The 25,139-nt window shown below is 48.6% G+C and overlaps 1 protein-coding gene across 1 annotated transcript in view; it reads left to right on the forward strand.

Annotated features, from left to right (window-relative positions):
• Adamts2 (ADAM metallopeptidase with thrombospondin type 1 motif 2) overlaps positions 1-25,139 on the forward strand; it is a 136,543-nt gene that overhangs the window by 83,222 nt on the left and 28,182 nt on the right. The window contains exon 4 of the mRNA XM_090321145.1: positions 19,661-19,863. Within this exon, the coding sequence (XP_090177271.1) occupies positions 19,661-19,863 (203 nt within the window). The remainder of the gene's footprint in view (positions 1-19,660; positions 19,864-25,139) is intronic.

Raw genomic sequence — 25,139 nt, forward strand, 5'->3', positions numbered from 1 at the left:
GACCTGGGCCCTCTCACAAGCAAGTTCTGTTACCCACTCTTTTCCTATGTGTGGGTCACACTCCTTCATTTTCATGTCTCATTTGTTGTCTTTTCTGGAAAATAGGACCTTTTAGGGAATACATTGCGGCAACCCTGGGTACTAATTATCTTGAATCCCATTCCCCCTCAAAAGGGCTTGTCGTTTGCTCGCTTATTTATTCATTCACTGATTCATTTATTGACTTGCCGAGTTCTGTGCTACCTAGAAAAGGCAGTCACCAATCTCCTGGCTGTACTTGCCAGGAATTTAGCCTCCATGACTTCAGCTTCAGGGAAGGAGTGATGCTCACAGCCAGCCTGTCCCAGCGAGATACTGTATCTGTTAGGTGAGATCCCAAGAGAAAACAGAGTCCCATGTCTGTGTTTTGGCCACATGCACCTAAGCAGGACTGGAGCCACTGGAAAAGTCTGTGGCTCCAGCACCACGGATTCTTATCTTTCTCCCTGAGAGTTTTCTCACCAAGACTTGCTAACTTCATTGACTAAAGAAAGCTCATGTATTTCTTGTATGTCTTTAATACAGTTACCACAAACTTTACATTGTTTATCCATCTATGTTGCAGTAATGTTTTACGGGTTTTTCTGGGGAGCATAATCAAGAGTCTCTTTTTTCCCCCCACTGTTGCAGAGGTAGAACTCTTGGGACAGGTGAATCTTACCCTCATTTTAGAATTGCAGCAAGGCACAAGGTTGAGGATTCCGGCTGTCTGGGTCTTACAAGGTGCAACTGATAGAAGTCCAAACCCAATTAAGCCACAGAAAGAAATTCGCTGGCACATGTAAATGAGACACAGGCACATCTGGCTCAGACGAAGCTCTGTGTTTCCGTTCTGCGTAGACTTCCTTTTCAGACTGACATTCCAGCACACAACATGAGCTTTCTGACCCAGAAAAGGGACTTAAAAAAAAAAAAAAAAAGAAACCTTTCAGTATCCAGATATCAATGAAGACCACTCATTAGCCTCCTTTTGGTCCCATGTCCACCCCTTGAACCAATTGTGGGAAGGAGAAATAGGTAGCAAGCTGGGTGGACTATGCCTCCCATGAAGCCACCTACGGGCTATCAAATGGGGCCGCCTCTGACTCTTCCTCCAATAGAAAGAGCACAGTGGCCTCCCTCTGTCCCTTTAAAAAAAAAAACAAACCACATATATGTAGGCACATATTCAATTTTGCATTTCTAAGCAGTCCCACAATTACAATGGTTTGACTTAGGATTTCCTTTTTACTTTATGGTAAAAAAGGCAGTATGCATTCAGTAGAAAGTCTGCTTCCTATTTTGTGTTTCGATCATCTCTGAGACCAGCACTTTGTGGAGAGGTGCTTTCCCTTGATGCTAGGTAACAGAAATGAGCCGCACCATTCTGAAGGGAAATAACCTGTATTTTACAGTGCACTATATTACTAAGGTAGATCATTTAGTTGGTCCAGTGTATTAAACCCATTTTTGAGTTAAAATATTTTCAAGATGTGATAGGTTTATTAGTAGAGCAGCGTCTGTAATTAATTTTCATGCCCTCTTTTCCATACTCAGAATTGAAAAAAGAAAAAAAAAACAACAAGTTGCTAGAGTCATCTCTTTGATGACATTTTTTTTTCTTTTTTGAAGGACCTAGGGCTTGAACCCTGGGCCTGGACACTATCCCTAAGCTTCTTTTGCACAAGGCAAGCAATTTACCGCTTGAACCACAGCCCCACTTCCAGCTTTTAAGTAGTTTATTGAAAATAAAAAATCTCACACATTTTCCTGCTCAGGCTGGCTTTGAACCACGATCTTTAGATCTCAGCCTCCTGAGTAGGTAGGATTACAGGCACCCAGCTTGATGCCATTGTTCATGCAAAAACAAGAAAAAAAACAAAGGGCAACTTCCTGAAAAACAAGTCAAAGAAGAAGAAGAAGAAGAAGGAGAAAAAAATAGCTTGAGTTTTGCCCAAAAGTAAACTTCTCCAAGAAGATTATAGTCTCTGAACTTTCATAAAATGGAAATTACTGAATGGCCTTTGACATGGCAATTTTCACATCATTTTGAACATTGGATTGATTTTCACTCTGTCTGGATGGTAGTGAGACTGAGAACTCTGACTCATGGGAGTACGCCGACAAACACACCCAGTTCACCCAGCCCTGCTGGGTGAGAGGGGTCTCACTAAGTTGATTTACGGTTGCTTCATTTTCCACAAATATGAGGTCATTCTTGGCATGTGCCTCCTGAAGCCTGTCTGGGGCAATAAACACTGGCCATTGGTTTGTGTCACACAAGAAAGGCGATAGTAGAAGTATCTACTGTGTTCTTTTTTTTTCTATATAATTTTTATTGTAATTAATAGAAGGGTTACATTACATTCGCCAGATGGAAGGTGCATTACTTCACATACATTGATACCCTTTCTCAAGTCTTGGTCCCCATTTCCTTCCCCCCCACCCCCACCCTCATCCTGTTCTACTGTGTTCTAAGGGATTTCTGGGTATCTTGCATATGCCTCTGTTGACACAGCAACAAGGCCTATACATGGGCCTTGGTTTACCTCTTCCATATGAACTTACTTGGCTCAAGATTCATGCTAAGTCCTCCTAGAATTCTTCTAGAATTAGTGTTTCATCCTCTTTCACAAAGCTGGAGGGTCTGTTCCTGAGTTGAGCCAAGCTCAACTGTCTTCTGCAAGGCCCATAGAGTTCCATGAGGAGAAGGCATAACTCCATCAAGGACTCTTCAAGGAAACACTTCCCAGTGTGTTTGCCGTAGGATGTTGAAGGCCTCTGCAGGGCATGGAGGGAGACCTAAATCTCTGGTTAACCAGCACCCTCATTGTCTGATGGGTTCCAGGAGAGATAGATATTTGGGTTTCTTTATTTCTGTTTGCGCTTCCTTTGTCAAACACCTTATGGTACAAGAAGTACGAAGCTTCTCTGTCTTGGAAAACAAAGGGCTGGAGTTAAAACTAGAGGACATGGCTGTTGCAGGTTGCCTCCTTTCCCCTGACATTTTCCAGACAAAGGCAGCCACAGAAGGGCTCCAAGAGAGGCCCCAAAAAGCTCCTCCTCATCTTCTTAAGTTCTACCAACAGGAAGTCTTGTGTGATGTCTGAGTTTCATATCCCTTATCCAAAATACTTGGGACCAAAAGGATCTGTGTTTCTGGAGTTTTTGTTTTTGTTTTTCTTCAGGTTCTGGGATATTTGCATTGACATAATGAGATGTCTTGGGCAGAGGATCAAAGTCAGCTATAACACTCTTTATATTTTATAGACAACTACATCTGTCACCCAAAGGTAATTTCATACAGTCTAATCAATGTTCTGGGTTCTGATAGCAACCCATCACAGGAGGTCAGGGGTGGAATTTTCCAGCTGTGACATCTATGTTAGCACTCAAAAAGAGTTTGGAAGGCAAGCATCAGTAGCTCACTCCTGTGATCCTAGCTACTTAGAAGGCTGGGATCTGAGGATTGCAGTTCAAAGCCAGCCCGGGCAGAAAAGTCCATGAGACTTTTTATCTCCAGTAAACTACTCAGAAAAAAGTTGGAAGTAGAGCTTTTGCTAGTCTTGAGCAAAAGCGCTCAGGGATAGTACCCAGGCCCAGAGTTCAAGCCCCAGGACGGGCATAAATAAATAAATAAATAAATAATAAGCTTGGAGCATTTCAGATTTTGAGCAGTCATTAGGAAACCTGATTTGTGCTATTTTTTATCCCACACATTTTAAAAGAGGGCTTGTAGAGAGAGCAATTAATGAGTTCTAATTCCTGATAAGTTGCAGCAAATTCCTGGAAAACTGGTTGCATTCCTATTACTTTATGGAACTTGAATAAAAGCAGTAGGTAAATACTGTGTACGATCCAAAAGTGACTTTAGAAATGTGGGACGACTTGTCCTTCAACTTATTCACGAATAGATCCTTAATTTGCTTTTTGAGATTTTTTTTTTGAGGGATGAGGGAGGGAGTGGTACCAGGCCTTGAACTCAGGGCCTTGGGCTCACTTGACTTGGTTTGTAACTCCCCATCTCCCTCCTTCCAGCCCCTGGCAACCACTAATTCATAATTACTGCTGTGTGCCTGACACAACACTTGCTTCCTGTCTATGTGGGATTCATTCCATGATGTTCCATTGATGCCTGAAAGTTCAGAGTACCGAAGGCTACCATCCTACACATACAGAGCGATGAGAAAGCTTAATTTATAAATCCCACACCGTAGGGGTTACCCATAGTGACTGACAGTAAAATGGAACAATCACAACAACGTACTATTGGAAACGCTATTGGAAACACATGAGTTGTTTGTTTTGGAAATTTCCATTTATATATTAGAACCGTGTTTGGCCTCATATAACTGAAACCATGGAAACTGGATAACCAGGTAGGGGCAGGAGTGTAAATATGTACGTGCCATATTTATCCTTCTGGGGTTCACATGTGTATGTGTGGGTACAGACACACAGTGAGTCATACACTGGAAGTACTCTCTGGGATTTTTTTTTGAGGGGCCCTTTGTGTTATAAAATGGAGGGCTGTTAAACTAGTATGTGAATGGTGGGGTTTTGTTTGTTTTTTTTTTTTTTTTTGGTGGTTAATTAGAGATGAGAGTCTCTTGGTATTGGGTGCCAGTGGCTCATGCCTGTAATCCTATTATTGAGGAGGTAGAGATCTGAGGATTGTGATTTGAAGCCAGCCCAGGCTGAAAAGTCACTGTGAGACTCTTCTCTCCAATTAACCACCAGAAAACTGGAAGTGGTACGGTATCTCAAAGCAATAAAGCACTAGGCTTAAATGATAGAGTTCAGGGACAGTGCCCAGGCCTTGACTTCAATCCCCATGACTGACAGGAAAAAAAAAAAAAAAAAAAAGAGTATCATGGACTGATGGGCTGGCTTTGAACCTTAATCCTCAGATCTTAGCACCCTCCATCTTGAATAACTCAAATTACAGACATGGGCCACCTGTACCCAGCTTGAATGGTGGTCTTTTAAAAGTGTGGACATGAAACTGGGTAAGTCTTGCACAGAACCAGATGCCTTGCATTGCTGGGCAAGTACACATCCCAAAACAGTGGGACCCAGGGAAGAGTTAGTGAGCCCAATCTCCTTCCACACTTTTGACTCTGGATGCGTACATGCTCAGCCCATGCAAAGGGTACAGCTGGTGTATGTTTGAGGCTACGTTTCCCTCTGCCCTCTCTACAGAGTGGCTCCTGGGGTGTGTAAGTGAATGACTTCAGACTCTATAGGCCCAGAGAAGCAGTTCAGAGTCAGTGTTTGGATGGGTACCCTAACTCTGGCCCTCTGCCTTGCATACCTAGCCTACCCATCCTGCTTATGGCTCACTTTCCTGCTCTGCTCACCTGCTAGCCCCACCTACTCTCGCATTCTACCCAGGGTGCCCCCGCCCCCCAGTCTCTAGCCAGCCCTGCTCCTTGAGCTCCATCCTCCCTCCTCCTTTGGGGACCTCCTCTCCTGCTAAACCACTTAATCCTGTGATCTATTTCCTCTGGCAGGCAGATCCCATCGATTCTGACTCTCAGGGATTTGATTACAGTGTTTTCTAACAAAGTCAAAAGCAGATTTCCATGAGAGGTTTATAGTTAAGTAATTATGGTGCTTTGGTATTGTGTGCCAAGTCACAGGAATGTAAAGGCGGGGGTGGGGGGGAGTAGGTGGTACTGGTGGTGGTAAGGATGTCAAGAAAAAAGGTCAAAAAATTCAATTAAAAGGAGGGAAGGAAGGTAAGCATTAGCAAGGGAGCCTTGGCGGGCTGGCAGGGGCTCTCAGCAGGCAGAGGGAACCGTGAGAAAGGGGAGTTGTAAAAATGAACCATCGCATGTTAATCACTATTTCCCATAAGGTACTTAAGGAATGATGATGCAAACTGAACTTGGACAATTAACGTAATTAAACATTCATGGTGCCTGCTGCCCATTTCCTGCCTGGGGATATCTTTGGAAGCTAAAGTGATTTATTTTTTCTTCTTGGAGGTGATTTCAAGAGCAGTCTAGGGAGGGAGGGCTTTCTGGAGGGCAACATCTTGGGGGATATACCCCTCAACCCTGACTGGGGACAGGACCCCCAAGAAGAACATATGCTGGTGGCAGCAGAGGCTGGCAGAAGGCTGGGTGTCACTGACATGGTTTGTCATGGATATGGGTGGAAGGCCCAGTGTTTGTGACTGGTCAATTGTAAGCCACTTGAGTCTGAGTTTCTGGCTGTTTCCTCCTTCGATTCCTTCAAGAGGACAGAAGGAAGCTGAGACTCAGCTCTTTTTTTTTTTTTTTTTTTTTTTTTTGGTCATGCACTGAGCATTTATTTTAAGGGCAATTATGCATTTATATCAGATGGTGAAACTGAGGCTCAGAGCGGAGATGCCTGGCCTTGTCACATGGCTGGGTGGGGAGGGAGTGTCTCTTTGGGATCAATATCCAGAGAGATACCAGTCTCTCTGCTGAGTGGTTGCCTTTCACCTCCCCTGGGAGTGGGTGGGGAGCACAGGGATTCCCAGACTGACTGAGCTTTTCCCAGGCCAACCACTGAGACATCTGTCCAGAGTTGACTTGAAACTAACTCCCTGGTCACAAAAGGGCATGGGGTATGGGTGCCGATGTTGAATAAGGTGACAAGTGTGATTGGGCCACCAGAGACCTGGCACCTTCTGGATGTTCTGTAGGTGCTCAGAAAGGAAACTGGCAGGGCCATGACACCAACTGGGTTCGGCTAAATGGGATTCTGTAGGGTCAAGGGCAGGGATACCAGACTTAGACATGTGCTGAGGCGGTGGGTTCCAACCCACCTGCTCTGGCTGCTCGGGTGCAGAAGATATCAAAGGATGCAAAGCCGTGGTTGTGGGGACTCCTTCCATATCACACCCAGGCAGGTTGGGGAGGGCCCTTGGGCTTGGGCTATAGCAAGTCTGCCTATTGGCTGCTTGGTGGCTGGGGAGGACAGGAGAGCTGGCAGGCATCCAGACAGAATCCTGTGGAGGAGGTGAACCGGAATCGATAACCACTCTCTGTCCACTGGCACACTCCTATTTGCAGTCATTTGGACTTTTTTTTTTAATGTTATCACCCAAGGCAATCCCACAGCTGAAACTTCCCCTGACCACCCTCCAGCCAAACCCCTCTCTCCATAGGGGAGACCTAGCCCTTTCTCTCAAAGCATGGCTACCCTAACCTCTTCTGCCTTCACTCCCCATGCAGGGTCACCCTCGGTAGTGCCCTTTTAAGTCCTTGGTCATGCTCCTTAAGCCCCATGACTTCCTCACTGAGCCCTCTCCGAGGGTATAGCAGAGTCCCTACCATGTGTCTGGGGCCTGCAGTCCTTGAGGTCATCTGGGAAGTGGAGACACAGGTCCCATTCACCAACTCTGTGATCGCAGTCCTGTTGGTCCTTGGTCTCTAAGAGCACATGGACTACTTCCTGGCTGTCCTGCCGCTGAGAGTCTCAGCGATGGGCTCCTGAGCCCTCCCATCCTGCCATGCCCATGCCCAGGGTTAGTCTAAGGGGAAAGTGCCACACTGTTTCCATCCTGGATTTTTGCGGTTGTCAGGGTGGCTTCCCCTGAGCTGCCAAGTGCACAGCCCATGAGGGAGCCAGGCCTCACTGTGGATCCTTGGCTTTTCCGTGCTCCCTTGGGTGAGGCCCACCCTTGGCCACCCACTGAGATGCCTGGCTTTTCCTGCCTACATATGACTTGCTTTGTGGATGGACTGATGGATTGCAGCTGTGTGAAAGGACAAACGGCCAACCAGCCAGCCTGACTTACTGCTGTCTCCTGCCTCTGGATTCCCTACCTGCTGTTCAGGATCTCCCATCTTTTCTGTATAGCTAGCTACTCTTCACTTTTCCTACTGTTTCCCAGGGATGTGAGTGTGTGAGTGTGTGTGTGTGTGTGTGTGTGTGTGTGTGTGTGTGTGTGTGTGTGTATAGTGCTAGAACTGAAAGCTCTGGCTCAAAAGATTTTTGTGTTGTATGTGTATGTATATTTGCCTTTTCATTTTACATATTGTATGCTGTGCTGCATTTCCTGTAGCCAGGTAGTATATGTTGAAGAATGCTCTTATTGGTATTACAGGGATTTTTTTTTCTGCCTAGATATTCCATTATAGGAATTACTTATTTCAGTAGACTTTGACTGGGATGTAGGGTTGTGTTTTTTTTTTAAATACTCATTATTTCAATTTATTTCTACTTACTTCCACTTGTTTGAGGACATGTGTAAGATTAAATAATTCAACTGGATTTGAAGGTTCAGAGGATTTCAGTTTTGATATAGATGATCACTTTCCCTTCCTGGGAGACTGTATTCAATATATCTTTTTTCTCAAAACATCCCTCAGGTCCATCTATTTTTATATTGATATTCTGGTGCAAGTATTTCTTTTGTTTAAAAAAAAAAGAGTTTGAAGCTGCCAGTGGTTCATGCCTTAATCCTAACTATTCAGGAGATTGAGATCTGAGGATCGTGGTTTGAAACCAGCCCAGGTGGAAAAGTCTATGATACTCTTATCTCCATTACATTCTCAGAAACGTGGTAGAGCACTAGCCTTCAGCACAAAGAGGCTCAGGGATAGCACTTGGGCCCTGAGTTCAAGCTCCAGGACTGGCAACAACAACAAAAAGAGTTTGAATTGCTCTTTATTTAAAAGCCGCTTGATGTTCTTTTCAGAGAACTGTCTGTTAAAGCCATTTGTCCATTTCCCTTTTGGATTTCTAGGTTATTTCTTCTTGATTGGCAATAGCTCTTTACATAGTAAAGGAATTAATGTTCTTTGCCTGAAGTTCAGATGATCTTGGATGAACCATTGGTTATATGCAATACTAAACTAAGACACTGAGGGAGAAAGAGTAGTCTGGCACCCAGACTGTGTGCCAGAGTCTGTGTGTAAGCATTCCTCAGTAAGTCACATCTACCAGGAGCTGTCTGCCAGAAGGGACAAAGTATGCAGGCCACAAGTGGGTGTGGGCTATGGCTAGGAACTTCCAGTGGAGGGCAGGTAGGCTTCCTCTTGCTTGTCAGAATATGACTGTCCTCTGATGCTTTCCAGACAGAAAGAGGGGTCAGGATTACAGTCAGATTGCACATTGACCTGGCGCCTAGCATCGTCGCATTTCACAAACCTTGCTGACCTTCCACTGGTTTAAAATTGTTTGCTGTTATTTCAAACCCAGAGACTTCAAAGCAAATCTTCAACGATTGTTAAACAAAATCTCCTTTCACAAATAAGAAGGCCCACTAGCATGGACCCTTTACTCTGGAGACATCCTTGCCAGGAGCTCATCCTGCCATCTTGTTCCACACTCCCACATGGCTTTTCTTATGGGAGCAAAACATTTCTCGGTTAAGAGTTTGAAAACAAAAGATAAGCCAAAAAGGCTGCCTGTTTCAAGGAAAAAATGAGAGCGTACATATTTCCCTCTGGAAATGCAGACTATTTCTGTGTTTAGAATTAGTACCGAATGCATCTGGGTCTGGGAGAGAGGGACATTGTGAAACATACTCTCCTGGCCCCCAAGAGCCACCTGAGTCTTTGCATGGCATAACAGGAACACGGAGGTTCAGGAGGGGGGGTGGCTGAGTGAGGGTTGCATTTGGCCTGAGGCCCCTGGCCAACGGCATGCTGGTCGGGCTGGTGCCTGAGGGTTGTGAATGCGCTGGAAGCCATAGCAACGGCTTGCACCAGGAGAGAAGAGGGCAGTGGTCTTCGAGCCCTACTGTGCATGCCTCTAGTGCGCACACTCAGTGTCCACTATCCTGCCTGCAATAGGCAAAACAGAAGCAGCCATATCTCCTTCCAATATGCTGTTGCTAGCACCTATACCAGTAAGGCTGCAACCACCTGCAGCTTCCTCTTACCCTCCCAGCCCAGCTTGCTCCAAAGGGCTGAGCTAGCAATAGTTTTGCATGTATCTAACAGGTAGAGTTAGTCCAGGTTATTTATGTTTTTGGTAAAGCTCCACAGAGTTGCCTGGGAGTCCTGGAGGGGAAGCAGAATTTGCTTCCATCTTCTAAGAGGTTTCACGATAGGGAGAAGGCCTGTGAATGTGCTTGCATGTAGTGGCAAATGTGTGTGCATGTCTGTATGTGAGAAATGTGTGGGTGGGAATGTAGAGTGGGCATGCACGAGTGTGAATATGAGCAAGGGTGTGTGTGTGTGTGTGTGTGTGTGTGTGTGTGTGTGTGTGTGTGATAGATGCCTCGGTGATGGTGATTAAGGCCCCTAGGCTCATATTGGATGTGATAGAGCACAGATCCTGGTGATGGAAATGCTTCACATAATGGCACAAATGGATGGGTGAACTTTTCTGTTTGAAAGAGCATATATGGAATTTGCCCCTCTGTGACCTGATGGAGGGCCAGCAGATGGGGTGTCATACAGGGACTGCCCCAGCCAGAGGCCAGTCATGGCTGGACCTAAAAGAAGAGCAAGGTTTACCAGAGAGAACATGGCAGTCAAGTTGAGGGGCCAGGTGAGGGAGAAGCTTGGTCTAGCTTCAGAGGTAGAAGAAGATGGCAAATGTGTGGGTAGGGGTCTTGGCACTCTTTCAGTCCCTTGGTGGGAGTTAGAGCCGGCATCCTTTCTCAGGCACTGTCCTCTCTTATCCCATGCTATAAACTCATTCATTGTTCAGATGGTCTCCATTACCAGTAGCTGCTGGGAAGGATCACACCAGCATCTAACCAGGAGAAGGACCCCTAAACTTTTTCAAGTAGATTCCTGGTGATATTTGTAGTCTCACCTATCTGAGCTTGTCCTTGAAGCCTGTGAGATATCCTTGAGCTTGTCCTTGCTGCCTGTTGAGATGGTCCTGTACCATCCTCTCTGCCGGCTGGGAGACTCCATCTCTGCCCACTTCCCCTTCCAAGTTCTCTGGGTAGCCCCAGAATCTGAACTTTGAGCGTGTCCCCTCACCCTCCTTACATCCTGTTTATGAGGAAAAGCCCTGGGCCACGGATTAAATTCCCAGGACTCAGCACTTGCTCTGCTTTCTGATCTCCTCCTTCTCTAAATGGGGCTGATCAAATTAAGCCCCGTCAACACTATGGCCTGAAGCTGTCTTGGTCCCACGTGGGGAGCACAGCAGTGCCTCCAAGGCTTTGGGGGAGCAGGGAACCCCTGCCCTTCTCTCTTCCCCTGAAGCTTGAGGCCTTTCTCTGGCAAGAAGCATCATGTGAAAGGGGCACGTGGCAGTCAGTCTGGGTTAACCAATGCTCTTATCTCCAGCTCTGTAGGCAGCAAGTTTCCATGAGAAAACAAACAGGAGATAAATCCAGTGTCTTTATGATTGGGTGATAGGATCAAGAGCTCAGAGATACACCTTGCCTCTGGATCTCTGTCACAAGTCTGGCAGAGCACACCTTGAGATTCACCTGTGGGGGTGGCAAGCCAAGGGAAGAGGCTCGCAGACAAGCTGCCATACTTCCTGCCCACAGAGGACAGGAGAGAAGCCAGAAAAGCAGACAGGAAGGGCAGCCTTGGCTGTGCTCCAAGTAGGGGCTGAGATAGCATGGAAAATGCATGTGGTTTGGGGGCCTGGCAGCAAGAAAAAGGGAGGGACAAAGGTGGTGCCTAACACTTGCTGGGAGAGGGCAAAAGTGTCCGGTGTCCTAGACCAACCAGGATTTGAGAAGAGAACTGGAAGAGGAGACAGGCCAGGTGGCCTCTACATGGGGCTCCTGTCAGCACATCCAAGGAGCTGCCCACCTTTCCAGGTGTCCTCTCTACCCATCGCAGGAAGCTCTGGGAAATGGGCAAATCCCATGTGTCTCTCCAGGGACCCTGAAAACAGATTCTTGACGTTTCAGTAATGCTGTCCAATCCACACTTCTGCTCGGAGCATCTGAGCGTTCGCATGAATCTGACCCAGGGAAAGAGGAGGACTGAATGGCCTAGGAGGGAAACAGCCAGATTTCCTCAGTGTCGAAGCAGAAACATGGCATTTTTTCTGCCTCTCCCAGTGCCTGTTGAAGCCCCCGGTTCCAGAGCCCTCCCTTACTTTTATGGTGGCTCTCAATGTGTGCTTATCCCCATCAAGTCATGATGGAAGTCACTCTGGGACCAGTTCCCAACATGACCAGGTGCCTTCAGCAGCTTCCGGTCTCCTGGGCCCATCAAGACTCTGGGATGCACTGAATAAAGCTGGATGCTGAAGCCAGACAGGTGTGCCTGGCTGCTATTTGGCCTGCCTGGGCTCCTTTCTTCACCATCTTAACAGAAGCCCTCAACCAACCAACAAGCAAGAGGATATTTGCAAAGGCCTTTCCCCTCACCTCCCACTTAGTCCATTTTCTGTGACCAATAACAGAATCTACTACAAACTAGGCAAGTGATAAAGCAAAGAGGTTGTTTGTGAGCACAGTTCTGCCCAAGGTCAAGGGGATACCTCTGGTGATGGCCTTCTTGTCAGAGAGTCCTGTGATTTAGGGCATCTCATGGAGAAAGACCTAGCCAAACTGGTTTCTATAGCAACCTCCTTCCAAGCTCAACCATTCATCCATCAATCCACGAGCTGGATGTAGATAAATCTGTCCATAAGGACAGATCCCTGTTCATCCCTTGAAGATTCTACCTCTCAATATACATCTTATAATGAGGGTTTGGCCTCAACTGAGCATGGGAGGGGACAAACCCTGATCACGTGAGCATTGGTAAAACCATCTTCATTGGCATTACCGGTGGGAATAGTTTACTGTCGTGCTGCTCTGAGGTATCTAGAGAATTCTTCAGGGGCAGGTGTCTTAGTGGGACATGTGGCCCACTCTGAAGCCTCACTAAAGGCCCAACACTTGCCAGGGGGAGCTGTGGGTCCCACCCTCCTGCATGCGTTGGCACTCTACCCCACAGTGCCTTTACCCACTCTACGTGACTAAAGGTGCCATGGCTGAGAAGGGAAGTCAAGGTTGGCAGATTTGGGGAATCCAGAGATTAAACAGGGTGCATGGGTTAGGATGGTGGCCTAGAGCATGCGTCAGAGGAGGCGGGTCTTAGAGACTCTTAGGATGAGAAAGGTGGCATCTTTGTGGGAGAAGAGGAGGCAGGCTGCATGTCCCTAGTGAGGAGCAGATGGACGAGGATAGGGACAATCAGAAGGTGAGGTCTCTGATGTCCAGGAAGCATCCAGATGTCCAAATCAGGAACTCTGTGCACTGGGCTGGAATCAGGGACCTTCCCTTCTTCCCTTTAGGAGGTGCTTTTATAAGCCATGCACAGGCTGAAGTTCTGGCCACGGAGGGCTCTGCATTGTTGGCCACCAGTGCCCTACTTACCAGTCCCATGCTTCCCCCACATTGGAGGCAAAATCCCAGGGAATCCTCCCTTCTGTTGCGACCTGTGGGTGTCTATGTTTTGTTCTGAAGTTCACAGTAAATATTTTCATTAAACGATCTGCTAAGCCTCTCCATTGGTTCCCACCATCTGGCTGCTGTGTGTCGGAGAGTCGCTGTGCTAGAACTCGGGGCCAGTTCCCTCCCCTGGGCCTGCTGCCCAGCACACAGGAGGTTTGGTGGTGTCCTGGAGGCTGGTATGGGTCCCCGGGACCCTCTTTGGCATCATCAGCACGTACTCATCCAGTGCACAGGTTCCCAGACACTCTGCTGGCAGCCTCCTTGTGTCCCCGTGGCCCCAGCAACCAGTTGCTTCAGAAGCCTTCGAGAGGATGAAGGGGAACAGGCTGTAGAAGGTGCTGGAAAGTGGCACTGGGAATGCAGGAGAGCATGAAGGAGCTTTGGCAGTTTAGCTGCTGGTAGTGGCAGAATGAGGGGGGAGTTTTGGAACCTCTAGGTGAGGTTGGCAGACCAGCAGGTCCCTGAGCCCTGCTGCAGGGAGAAGTTGGAGAAGTTCCCAGAAGTCCCAACATCCATCACAGCCCACCTGGTTGGGGTGCAATCCCAGTGGCTTTCACCCTTCCACTGGGACCCTGTCACATAACATCCTGAGGACAAGGACAGAACCTGACCTCTGCCCCTGGACTGCAGTCCTTTAAGGACACAGCCGACTCCCCACATGGTGGCTCCTCAGAAAGCTGAGTAGTGACAGGTCAGACACCTCAGGACACCCCAGGAGCTCTGGCAAAAACCAAACCTAGCTGAGACCAATGCCTATGATTGTGTCTCATTGGGGTCTTGCTAGGACTGCTGTGGTTGCATGAGACAGAAAGTCATGGGAACTCAGTCCTAGCACCAAGGAGTCGAGGTAGTGATGTATCAGTGGCCACCTGAATATGACTAGTGGGAAAGAGACAGGTGTGGTGAGGACACCCTCGGAGCACTCCCTAATGGCTAGAAGGGTGGCCTCCCTAGGCCTACCCTGCAGGTAGCAGCAGCTTCACCGAGCACACGGCTAGACTGTCTATCGAGGGGAGGTTGTCTGAAGGCAGGAAGGTCACCCCTTCCGTTCTGAACTCTCAAGAGACCATTGCTCTGTGACTGCAGATGCATCTAAAGATGCTCATTAAGATAAAATATGTTTAGGTAGGTGCATAATCAGGACAAGGCAAGAGGCCTGTCTGGCAGCAGGCAGGCTCTTTGGAGGCACTGGGAAGCAGTGTCCCGTGGGAACCATCAGTATAGAGTCCCACTGGTGAGTTTTATTAAAAGGAGCTCATTATGATTATTTCATCCCAGGCTTTATAACTTTATTACTGAATCTGAATTAATTTTGGCAACTGCAACAGAAGGCTCATCCAGTGTCATTTTTATGACTCAAGGTAGAATGGAGGAGTGAGGGCTACACCAGTAGCTGTTGCACTGCATCTCAGTTCTGTCCTTTACTGAGGAATGGGCAGCCCCTCGAACCCTCGGGCCTCAGGCCCGATTCACTGCCCAGAGCTTCCTTGGTGATTGACCCACCCTCAAAGAGGAACCAAGATCACTTCTACAAGTACCCAAATTGGCCCAGTTGGGTCAGTGAACCTCAAGACCATTTATTAGCGTGTGTATACGGAAAGATACAAGATGGTACAATGCAGTTCCAGAGGTGCTGGAACCAGGGGTGGGGTGGGGAGGGCTGTCCCAGCAGGAGAAGCAGTTTCTGGGCATGGCGATGCACACCTGTAATCCCAGTTCAGTGGTCAGGGACTGGGCAAAAAGCCTGAGATTTTATTTATATGTAATGTATCTACAGCAACAAGGGCTAAGGATATGGCCCAAGTGGGCAATTACTAGCAAAGGTGAGGGCTCTGTTTCTGAATATTACTACTATTTTAAAAAAAAAAGATTACAGAAAGGAAAATGGAGAAGGTAGGCAGGACTTGTGTAGGTCAAAGAGACACAAGTGTATGCTTCTGAGTTCTAGTCCCAACACACACACACACACACACACACACACACACACACACACACACACGGAGGAAGAGTTGGAAAAAAAAGGGAAGTTGGAGATCTGACATGGCTAAGATTTGCGTTGGGTCCTTGATAGCTCAAATATGGTCAGAGGAAAGGATCTGGCCTTGTACTTGGCTTCTAAGTATGATATGTCTGCCCTCAGCAGAGCAGGAAAGGAGAAAGCCACAGTAGCACATGGTCAAATCAAGCCAAATAATGTTTAGTAGAACTCCAAGAACAGATAAGCTCTCCTGGCTCTTCTGTCCTTAGGCTAAAAAAGATGGGCCCCTGTCAGGGGGGTGGGTTGGTGATGATGGAGCCTCTTGGGTTGAAGTACTTGCTTTCCACATCTGGAATAGAACTGTCATCTAAGGATCACTTTTTAATCCACCTTCCAGAGGATTATCTTGTCATTTCTTCTGTCTTGGATCTTTTCTTTGCTGCATCTCATAGCTGGCTCTTTCCTGGTTATCTCGTTTGGTTTTGAGGGAGCGCATCCTTCAGTAGCTTTTTTAGAATGGTGTTTGGCAGGTACATGTTCTGGGAGCTCATAAGTATGAAAATGTCTTTGTTCCACCTGACTACTTGATCCAGAATTTGGATGTAGAGATTACAGCTAGGAAACCACGTGCCTTCAGAATTTTGAAGATCTCGCTCCATTGCTTCTCCTGCTTCTGCTGATTTGAGTTCTCTGTGGTCTCTTTTTATCTCCTATAGAAATGTGTAGATTCTCCTGTGCCCTGAAATCTCACAATGCGGGTCTGTTTTCTTCCACTATGCTGGGTACTAACTGAGTTCTTCCATTCTAGGAACAACACCTTCTAGTTATAGCAATTTTCTTGAATTCGTTCATCAATAGCTCTCCCAATCCTCCTATTCTTTGGCAGGGGGAGTGGGTGGGGACGGGATTGAGTTTGAACTCGGGGCTTTGTGCTTGCTTTCTACCACTCACACCTCCAGTCCTTTTTGCTTTTGTTGTTTTTCCAACTATGGCACCCCAAATGGGGATAAAGAGCAACACAAGGAGCCTCTTCCCCGCTGTAAGTATTGATTGACTGTTGGAGGTGACAGAGCTTTGTCACCTCTGACACATGGTGTTGTTCCAGGGACCTGAATGCCCTGGTGGGCATTCCCAGGACATTGGCAGACACACCCCTTGGCCCCTAAGCTCAGGAGGACAGGCAGCACCTTGGGTTTTGTGGGCCCACAGCTGAGTTCGGCCACTGTGGTCCAGTCATGCCCTGGGGTAGCAGCTGCTCATGATTCCCAGACTTCTTTGACTTTCTCTTCCTCTGCCCAATCTATTGATGGATTCCCTTTCCACTCTGAAGACTCAAGATGTGAGAAAAGAGTTTCAGTTGCCATCTAGAAGGGTCCCCAAGCACAAGGAATACCTGGACAAAACACCTCCTTGGTTACTCTTGGCTGGGCACTGGTGGCTCGTGCCTGTAATCCTAACTACTAAGAAGGCTGAGATCTGAGTGCTAGCCATAGCAAGAAAGTCTGATCTCCAATAAACTGCTTTTTAAAAATAAATGGACAGGGAGATTTGGCTCAAATGATAACGAGCAAAAGAAGCTCATGGCGGCATCTAGGCCCTTAGTTCAAGCCTCAGGACCAGCATCAAAAAAAGTGGTGATTCTTGTGACAGATACCTTCCTTTGCTGGGGACCTCAGTGTACCAAGTTGTCATTGCCGGGGTTCTGGGTTTTCTCTGTCCACCATCTATGCGATCCCTAGGCGGGGGTCACCACTGACTTCTGGTTGGAGAAGCTGCATGTGCAGGAAGGGGGCCGAGGAGCAGCATTGTTCTGCTTCTACAGAAGATGGGCAGAACTGTATCCACAGTTCAGTACCCAGCCTGGTCCAGGGATGAAGGATGGATGGGGCAAGCAAGCTTCAGGTCTCCAAGCTTATGGGAACCTGCAGGAGAAGAATACTGTTCTTGATTAGAAAGAAACAAGTGGAGTAGAGGCCAGGCAGGCAGCTCAGTTCATGAACGGCCCCAAAGACTAAGGCCAATCAGTATAAAGGAGATCACTAAGAATCCAGCTGGAACTGTACAGGAGCTGGCTGCTTGGCCAATCTTCCTTGCAGCGGGAATTCCCTGAGAGACAGGCCTGGACTTCAAGGTCAAGCCCATGGTGATGAAAACCAAGATGGTGCCCGTAATTGATGAAGATGAGCAGCAGTTTGCCTTCCGGGTCCTTCCTGTTGGCACAGAGGGCAGGGGTCAGCAGGGCCAGGCTCCAGTCCTGCTCCCTGTGTCCTTAGCAAGCCTAAGCATCCACAGGCAAGAATTCATGGCAGGGGCTAAACCTACCCGCTAACCCCAGGAACCCTGTCTTTCTGTCTCTATGGTCTGCTTTGCCCCTACACTTTGAGGCTTCTCTATCGTGGCTGGACTTTAGGACTGCAGAAATGTTCTAGATCACTCTCCCAGTAATCATAATGAGAATCTTGTTACCAACAAGAATGATTCTTCTTGAGGTGAAATGAGTATTTCTTTTCTTTTTTGGTTGGGGGGGGGTCATAGGGCCTTGAACTCAGGGCTTGGGCACTGTCCCTGAGCTTTTTCAAACAAGGCTAGTGCTCTGCCACTTGAGCCACATTGCCACTCCCAGTGTTGAGTTGGTTGATTGGAGATAAGAGTCTCATGGACTTTGCTGCCCAGGCTAGCTTCAAACCGTGATCCTCTGGTCTCAGCCTCCTGAGTAGCTAGAGTTATAGGCATGAGGCACCAGCCCCCAGCTGAAATGGGTATTTCTAAAGCATCTTTAGGAAGCCTTCTGGGATTCAGTTCAGCTGACAACCATGCTTGCTTGGCAGAAGTGCTTTGAGACACGACCAGTTCTGGCTTCAAAGTGGTCCCAGTATCCCTTGTAGGAGATGTTTTGAGAGTTCACTGCTCTAAGGGTCAAGGGGGAATCAAGGGTATCAAGTGGGTGGCCTGGTAACCCAAGCTTTATGTGCTCGATCTGTAAGTGTGCTCTCAGTTCCTCGCCCTAGTTTACCTGAGGGCTCTCCTCATAAATTCCTCAAGAGAAATGCTGAGTATCAGCAGATATTCTAGACAGTTTTTCATGGGAAGTCCCCTAAGTTTCAAATACTTTTGTCATTTAAAATGCTGTCTGGCTCTAAAGAGAGCCTCGGTGGTCTGCTTTTGTCCTGTGGGAGAGGGGACCTTTAGCTTGATAGAGGCAGAAGGTCTTGTCCAGCCTCTTCCCAGGGGAAGACTTTCCTATGGAAATTACCATCTTTCTGCTTCCCAAGGTGGCTCTGAAGGTGAGCTGTCCCTGCTCCTTGAAAATGCAAAGAAATAAGTGTATAAAAATAGAGTAGCAATTCCTCAACCCCTCTGTCAGGTTTAAGTCCCTAGCATCTCCTCTGGGAGTATCAGGGATGGCCCTGAATCATCTCCAAGCAGCTTAGCAGAGCCTCAGCTCTGCACAGGCACTGCCTGCAGGACAGTGTCCTTGTCCTTACTTCTGGGATAGCCCTGGGTAGTTAGTGCCACATGTGTACAAGTGTATAGCTACAGTGCATGCATGCACATATGTGTGGGTGTGCATGTACAAATGTGGGTGCATTGCATGCATATCTGTGCATGTACACAGTACATGCACATGTGTGTGCAAGTATGCAGGCACATTACATCCATGTATGTGCATGCGAATGTGGGTGCATTGCATGCACATGTGTGTATATTGTATGCACGTATGTACAAATGTATGGTTGCATGTCTGCACACATGTGCAGAGTGGGCCCAGGTTCCACAGACCCAGTAAGTACTGAGGCAGCTTCCCTGCACTAGCTCGTCTCTCACCCCCTTTGCCTCAGCCTCTGGTAGTCCTAGCGCTTTCTCTAGGACCGTCATGGAAATGCCACTGGCTACATGACCTATGGCCTGGCCTGGCTCTGAGAGACACTGTGGCAGGGGAGTGAGGGGTGAGCAGGGCTTCCAGGGTTCTAGTGTTGGGACACTGCAGGCAGTGGGTGGCATGGTGTGGGGCTTCATTGGTGCTGACGGTCACTTGGTGAGTCTGCTGACATCTCAGGAAGTGCTGTTCACTGGAGCTCTGACCCAAGTTGAGCTCTCCACTCAGTGAGAGGTTGATGGACTAGAGGCAGAAGCCACAGCTACGGAAGCAGCAGAGACAGCATTCTGGGGTGCTGGGGTTGGTGGTCATCCAGGCCCTGGACCCCTCGGTGGAGGCTTCTTAAGCTTCATTCCCCTGCATGGCTGGTTTATAGCTGGAGGGCAGCATCTGTCTGGACCAGATGTTAGGGGCTAGTGTCATCTGCTTCTAGGAGCCTCCTGGGGGAACCTGGACAGCCTGAGCCGAGCCCTGGGCGTCCTGGAGGAGCGTGTCAACAGCTCTAGGCGGAGAGCACGCAGGCACGTGACAGATGACGACTACAACATCGAAGTCCTGCTGGGCGTGGACGACTCGGTGGTCCAGTTTCACGGGAAGGAGCACGTGCAGAAGTACCTGCTGACACTCATGAACATTGTAAGTAAGGCTGGCGGCGGGGAGTGGGGGGAGCTTGAAGCTGGGGTTGAGTCCTGGGCAGCAGGTGGACTGGAAATCCAGGCAGATGGTAAGGCATCCCAGTGACCCAGGCCCATGGGGACACAGGCGTGTGGGCAGAAGAGGAAGATGGGCTCTGGGCCTGCTGAGCAGTTCTGCTTTGTGTGGGCCCAGGCGCTGAGCCCTTAAGTGCTAAGCTGGCACCAAGGCCAGAGTCCCCAAAGCCCGGGTTGACAAGGCATATTAGGGACAAGAAGAAAGGATGCTGCACACTGGAGGGCAATCACTGCTCTGCCTCCTCCCATTGTCTCAGAGGAGCCATGGCCACCCCCAAATTCAACCTCCAGAGCCAGACTGAAGAAGCCCCTTCGCATGCGCTGAGAGCGCTTTATTTTGAGGAATGTTATTCATCTGCCATTGATTTGGAAAATTAGCCTCATATTAACTTTAATGTAATGATAATAATAGTAATAAAGCCATAATCAGAGCTCCCGGTATCTGGCCATGTGGGGCCTGTGCCCGGCATTTGCAATGCAATATGACAGTGACAGTGTCGTCACTGTGAGTCTCCAAGACAGATAGATGTAAAAGTCTGGTCCGCCTTCAACCTGTGAATTCCTTCCAGAAGCCCCTACTGCCTTCCAGTCCAGTGGGGAAACCTAGAAGTGGATGGCCTGAGAGACATGTTCATATGTTCATCCTCTTTTCACCGGAGGAACCACCATCCTGTTTTTCACTATCCACTCTCACCAACCATGCACGAGAGCTCTGATCCCTTCACAGCCCAGCAATGCTTGTTTATCTATCACAGGAGCATCTGGGTGGGGGAATTGGTAATCAATCAGCGCGTAGATTTAAATCGCCAGTGTAGCCAGTGGCCGTTGTCATGGGAGTGAGGGGTGGTATTCTGGGAGATGTGCATTTCTGAACTTGAACTTCACCACCACCACCACAGCCTGGGAAGCCCTGAGTGTATGGCACCTCAAGCTACAGCCCACATGGACCTCTAAGGCTTGGCCAGTGGCTCTTCACATTCCTCTTGTCAGTCCACAGCTCGCAGACAGATGTGGTACTCATCAACCAGTCCTGACTGCTCTCCTCATTGGGCAGGACTCAGAGCCTGGCCACGGAGCAACTGGTCTGTTGATAACCATGTAGCACCATCAATGGGGTGAATTCTGGGGAAAAAAAAAGACATTTGATGTAGAACAACATTTTCCTCCTCAGAAGCCACCAAGGACCAGTAGTTAGTTGCCTTTCAAAGGAAAAACAGAATACAGACATTCACACCTCATCCAGAGTTACTCTTGTTGATAAAGAGGTCACCCATAGCCAGTTTGGCATAGTTTCATCAAAACAATATTCATCTGGTGTCAATAGAAGCAATAATAGATCACCAGACTGTTCAGGGGAAAAACTGATCACCTGTTGATCAGATTGATTGGAAATCCAGAGTAAAATTTAATGTTTGAGATTCCAAAGAAGGTTCATCTCCAGGACCCAAAAGTTTTGAGAGGGAATATTGTGATTAACACTCCATTTGTTTCACCTTGTGTCACTGATAAAAATATATAGAGAGAGATAGATGTAGATACATAGATAATCTCAAAGCCCTAGGTGTTAAGTATTAGGGAATCAAAAAGTTGATATCAATTCTCAGAGTTCTTTTGGGGACTGCAGTGTCACACAGCCATTGGGAGATCCTGTTTCAGACATAGCTCCAAGGCTTGCTCTCGTTTTATTTTGTGAGCATGCATATGCATTGCAGAGGTGGGCACTGGGGCTTGGGCTTAAGGCCTTTGTGGCCAGACTCTGAGTCCTGCCCCATGAGGAGAGCATGCTTAGGTCTGCAGAGGACATGGCGTACGGGGTCCCTATCTGGATAGCCAAGGCCAGCCCTTTGCCTCCAACCTGAGGACGGTCCTCCGTGAAGTATGTTCTGGAATGATTTCCCATTGAATGAATGATTTCTCTCAGTGCCAAGACTCAGATATTTTTCCCTCTTTTCTTTTCTAATTTAATCCAGAAATTGGCCTTGACTTACCAAAGCCTTGCCAGGGTTTGCAAACAATCAGGAGGCATCTGGGCTCAATTTCTCACCAACTTTCAAGAACGCTGGGGCCACGTGGTGGTGGTGGTGATGGTGGCGGCAGCGGCGGCCGCAGCAGGGGATAGCAGAAGGCAGAAGGAAATGTTTTCTGTTGGTCATGGAATGTGGGGGGGGGGGCAGATACCTTGTGAACTGCAAACCATCCAGGCAGGAGGCATCTTGCCTCACCCCCCGACCCAAGTCCAAAGTCACCTGTGCTTGGGCAGGTCACCTCTGACGCTGGACACAGGAACTTGGCTCCTTTTAAGTTGAGGAAGAGGGGGATGCATTTGGGCCTCCCAGCATGGGCATCTTGGGACTGGCTATAGCTCAGGGCTAGGAGCAAAGTTTCCTTCTTCCCAGGGCTCCTCTTGGCACTAACCTATTCCTCATCCTTGTTCCCATGGCCTCTAAACCCTGGTCTGTGTGTCACCAGGAGATACAGATGTCAGGGCCAGTGTGTGTCCGGCTTTGCACTCAGCTCAGGTGCTGATGGGAGCCATATGGCAGTGAATACTGGGTGTGTGTGGTGGGGGGGGGCGGTGGACTCACTAGAGATTGGATGGGAGAAGAGCATCAGGAAAGCCACACCCCCAGGAGGTGCTGCCGGGCTCCGCCCACTTGTGGTCTTGTAGAATTAAGCAAGGCCAGTGACCATGCCAGGTCTTTTTCTTAAAAAAAGAAAAAGATGGAAATCCAATTTCCATGGGAAATCTAATTATTTCTCCATGTGGGCCACAAATTGATATGAACCCCATGCTACACAGGTGAATTAGCATCCAGCCAGCTGCAGGACGAGTCTGGCTTGTAGGCGGCCAGCCGATGGTTTTACCCAGTCAACTTCCTCCTCCACCATGCTGTGTCCAGGAAGAGGAGCGGTTAATGCCATGTCTGGAGATTTGTGTAAACCTCAGAGAAGGGCTTGACGGGTGCTGGCTGCCTGGAGGAGCCTCCTAAGACTGTGGGCTGTCCCTCGGAACCCCTGCTTCACATAACCCCATTCTGAGCCCCTGCTCAAGCAAGAGTGTATAGGGGGGAGAACAGGGTGAGGACAATAATCTACTTCTAGCATCTGCTGATTTCACAAGGGAAGGGTGGCTGGGGTAGCTGGATCAGGAGAGGCCCTGGAGATAAGGCTACTGCCCCTGCCTAACACAGAGGTCCCTGGGTGGTAGGAAAGCATGTGCAAAGGTCCAGTAGTATCATTACCTCCCAGTAAAACAGTTTAGACCTGGCCTGATTTTAAGATGCTGAGGGAGAGAAGGAGGTTGGCTTGGCTTGTCATCTAGCAATGTAAAAAATGTGTGTCTGGAGAAAGTTAGGGCTGGGATAAAGCCTTTGGTTTACTGAGAGCAGAGGGGGGAGAAACTCATGCTGATTGAGCTATCATACCTGCCAGCACTTGGCAGGGAGGGAGATCGTGGTTTCTATGTTGCCCTCTTGCCTAGCAAGGTTCTCTTTCTGGGTGTGGTCAGCCAGGCTCAGAGTGGTCGTATGGTGATGTGGACAGGCAGTACGTCCAGGCATGGCCCCTCCCCATGCCCAGGAGTTCCTACATCTACTGTGTGTTTATCTTCTTCTTTTTTTCCCCCTCAAGGCTAATGCTCTACCTCTTAAGCCACAGCTGTATTTCTGGCTTTTGGGGGGCGGAGGCTATGGGGGTAAGGAGGCCTGTTCATTTTAGGTAAGGGTCTCATAAAGTTCCCTCCCTGGGCTGAAGCTCGCGCTGACTTCCGATCTCAATCCTCAAATCTCAGTCGCGAGGGTGGCAGGCGCAAGCCGCTGGCGCCCAGCTGTGTTTCTGCTCACTTGGCTCTGTCACGTGGCACAGACTTGCTGAGAACACCGTGGGCTCCATTGGTGGCCCGTGGGCCAGGGATGCCGCGGGGTGAGGGGACGAGGGAAGATTCTGAAATGGGGAGCACAGGCCAACTTTTCTGTCTCTTCTTGTGGACATCTGTCCCCTGGCTTAGCCTTGTCTTTCTTCTTCCTCAGTGATGGCTCCTGACAGCTCATACACAAGCCTGGGAGCTGTCTGTCCTTGGCATTCTGTCCCCTGGGGAGCCGACAGTTGTCAAAACAGGAGGGAGAGTCCCCGAAGATGGACAGGCAAGCCTGGGCTCAGTGACAGCTTGAGGCAACCCAGGAGCTCGTCCCTCTTGGGGGCTCCAGCGAGGATGACAGCTGAGTCAGGAAAATAGAGGCAACATGTGTGCTGGGCTCGTGGGCTGTCGCTCCCCCCTCGTTCTCTGTCTCCCAGGGTCCCTCACGAGCTACTCCCTGAGTTGAGTGGCAGTTGGGGGACAAGTCTTGGAAGATCTAGAGGGTCATACAAAGGTACTCTCTTAAGTTTGAGAACCCGAGAGGGTCTTCCTACCTCATTTTTCATGTTTAGTACCTGACAACCGGTCAGCATAGAATAGGTACTTGGTAAATACATGTCCCCCCTCCCCTATTTTTTTTTTTATGTTGCCAGAGATTGAACCTCAGCGTTTTTGCTTTTGTGTGGCAAGGTGCTTTGCCTCTCGTACCATGCCCCCAGCCCTTTTGCTTTTCATTTGTTCTTCAGATTCTCTCACTCTCAGCCAAATATTTCAGGGACAGTTCAGGACTCATCAGGGCCCTCATCACAAGGTCCAGGATTCTCTCCTGGGGGGACAGGGGACCACACCAGCTGCCACACACACACACACACACACACACACACACACACACACACACACACACACACACACACCCTCCAACGAGCCAGGCCCACAGCCTCCCCCACACAGAACCCCCAGCTCCTCCACTAGCCTCCCATCTGCACCCACTGACTTTGACAATGGGAGAGACCCCTGCTCAGCTTCCACAGGTCACTCCTAGGGCTGGTGGCGACCCCTCCCTCAGTGACACAGTGCCACCAGCAAGGCAAACTTTTCCACTGTCATGCTGAGCCTTCTCTTCCTTATTGTCTATTCCGCAGCAGAATCTTGGCTGCATCTTTGCATAAGCGAAAGGCGAATTACAATGTGTTTCCCCTGCACGCCTGAGCCCTTGGCCTCTCTCCGAGAAGGGCTGCGGCTTTGAACCTTTTCCCCAAGGTTTAAAGATTCCAGGATCAATTTCTACAGACAGGCTCAAGGTCATTGTCCTTGCACTCCCTTCCCCTGCTGTCTGGGCTGAGAAC

The sequence above is a fragment of the Megascapheus bottae genome, chromosome 29 (genome assembly GCF_031878675.1).
Source record: "Megascapheus bottae isolate mThoBot1 chromosome 29, mThoBot2.hap1, whole genome shotgun sequence".
NCBI classification, from domain to species: domain Eukaryota; kingdom Metazoa; phylum Chordata; class Mammalia; order Rodentia; family Geomyidae; genus Megascapheus; species Megascapheus bottae.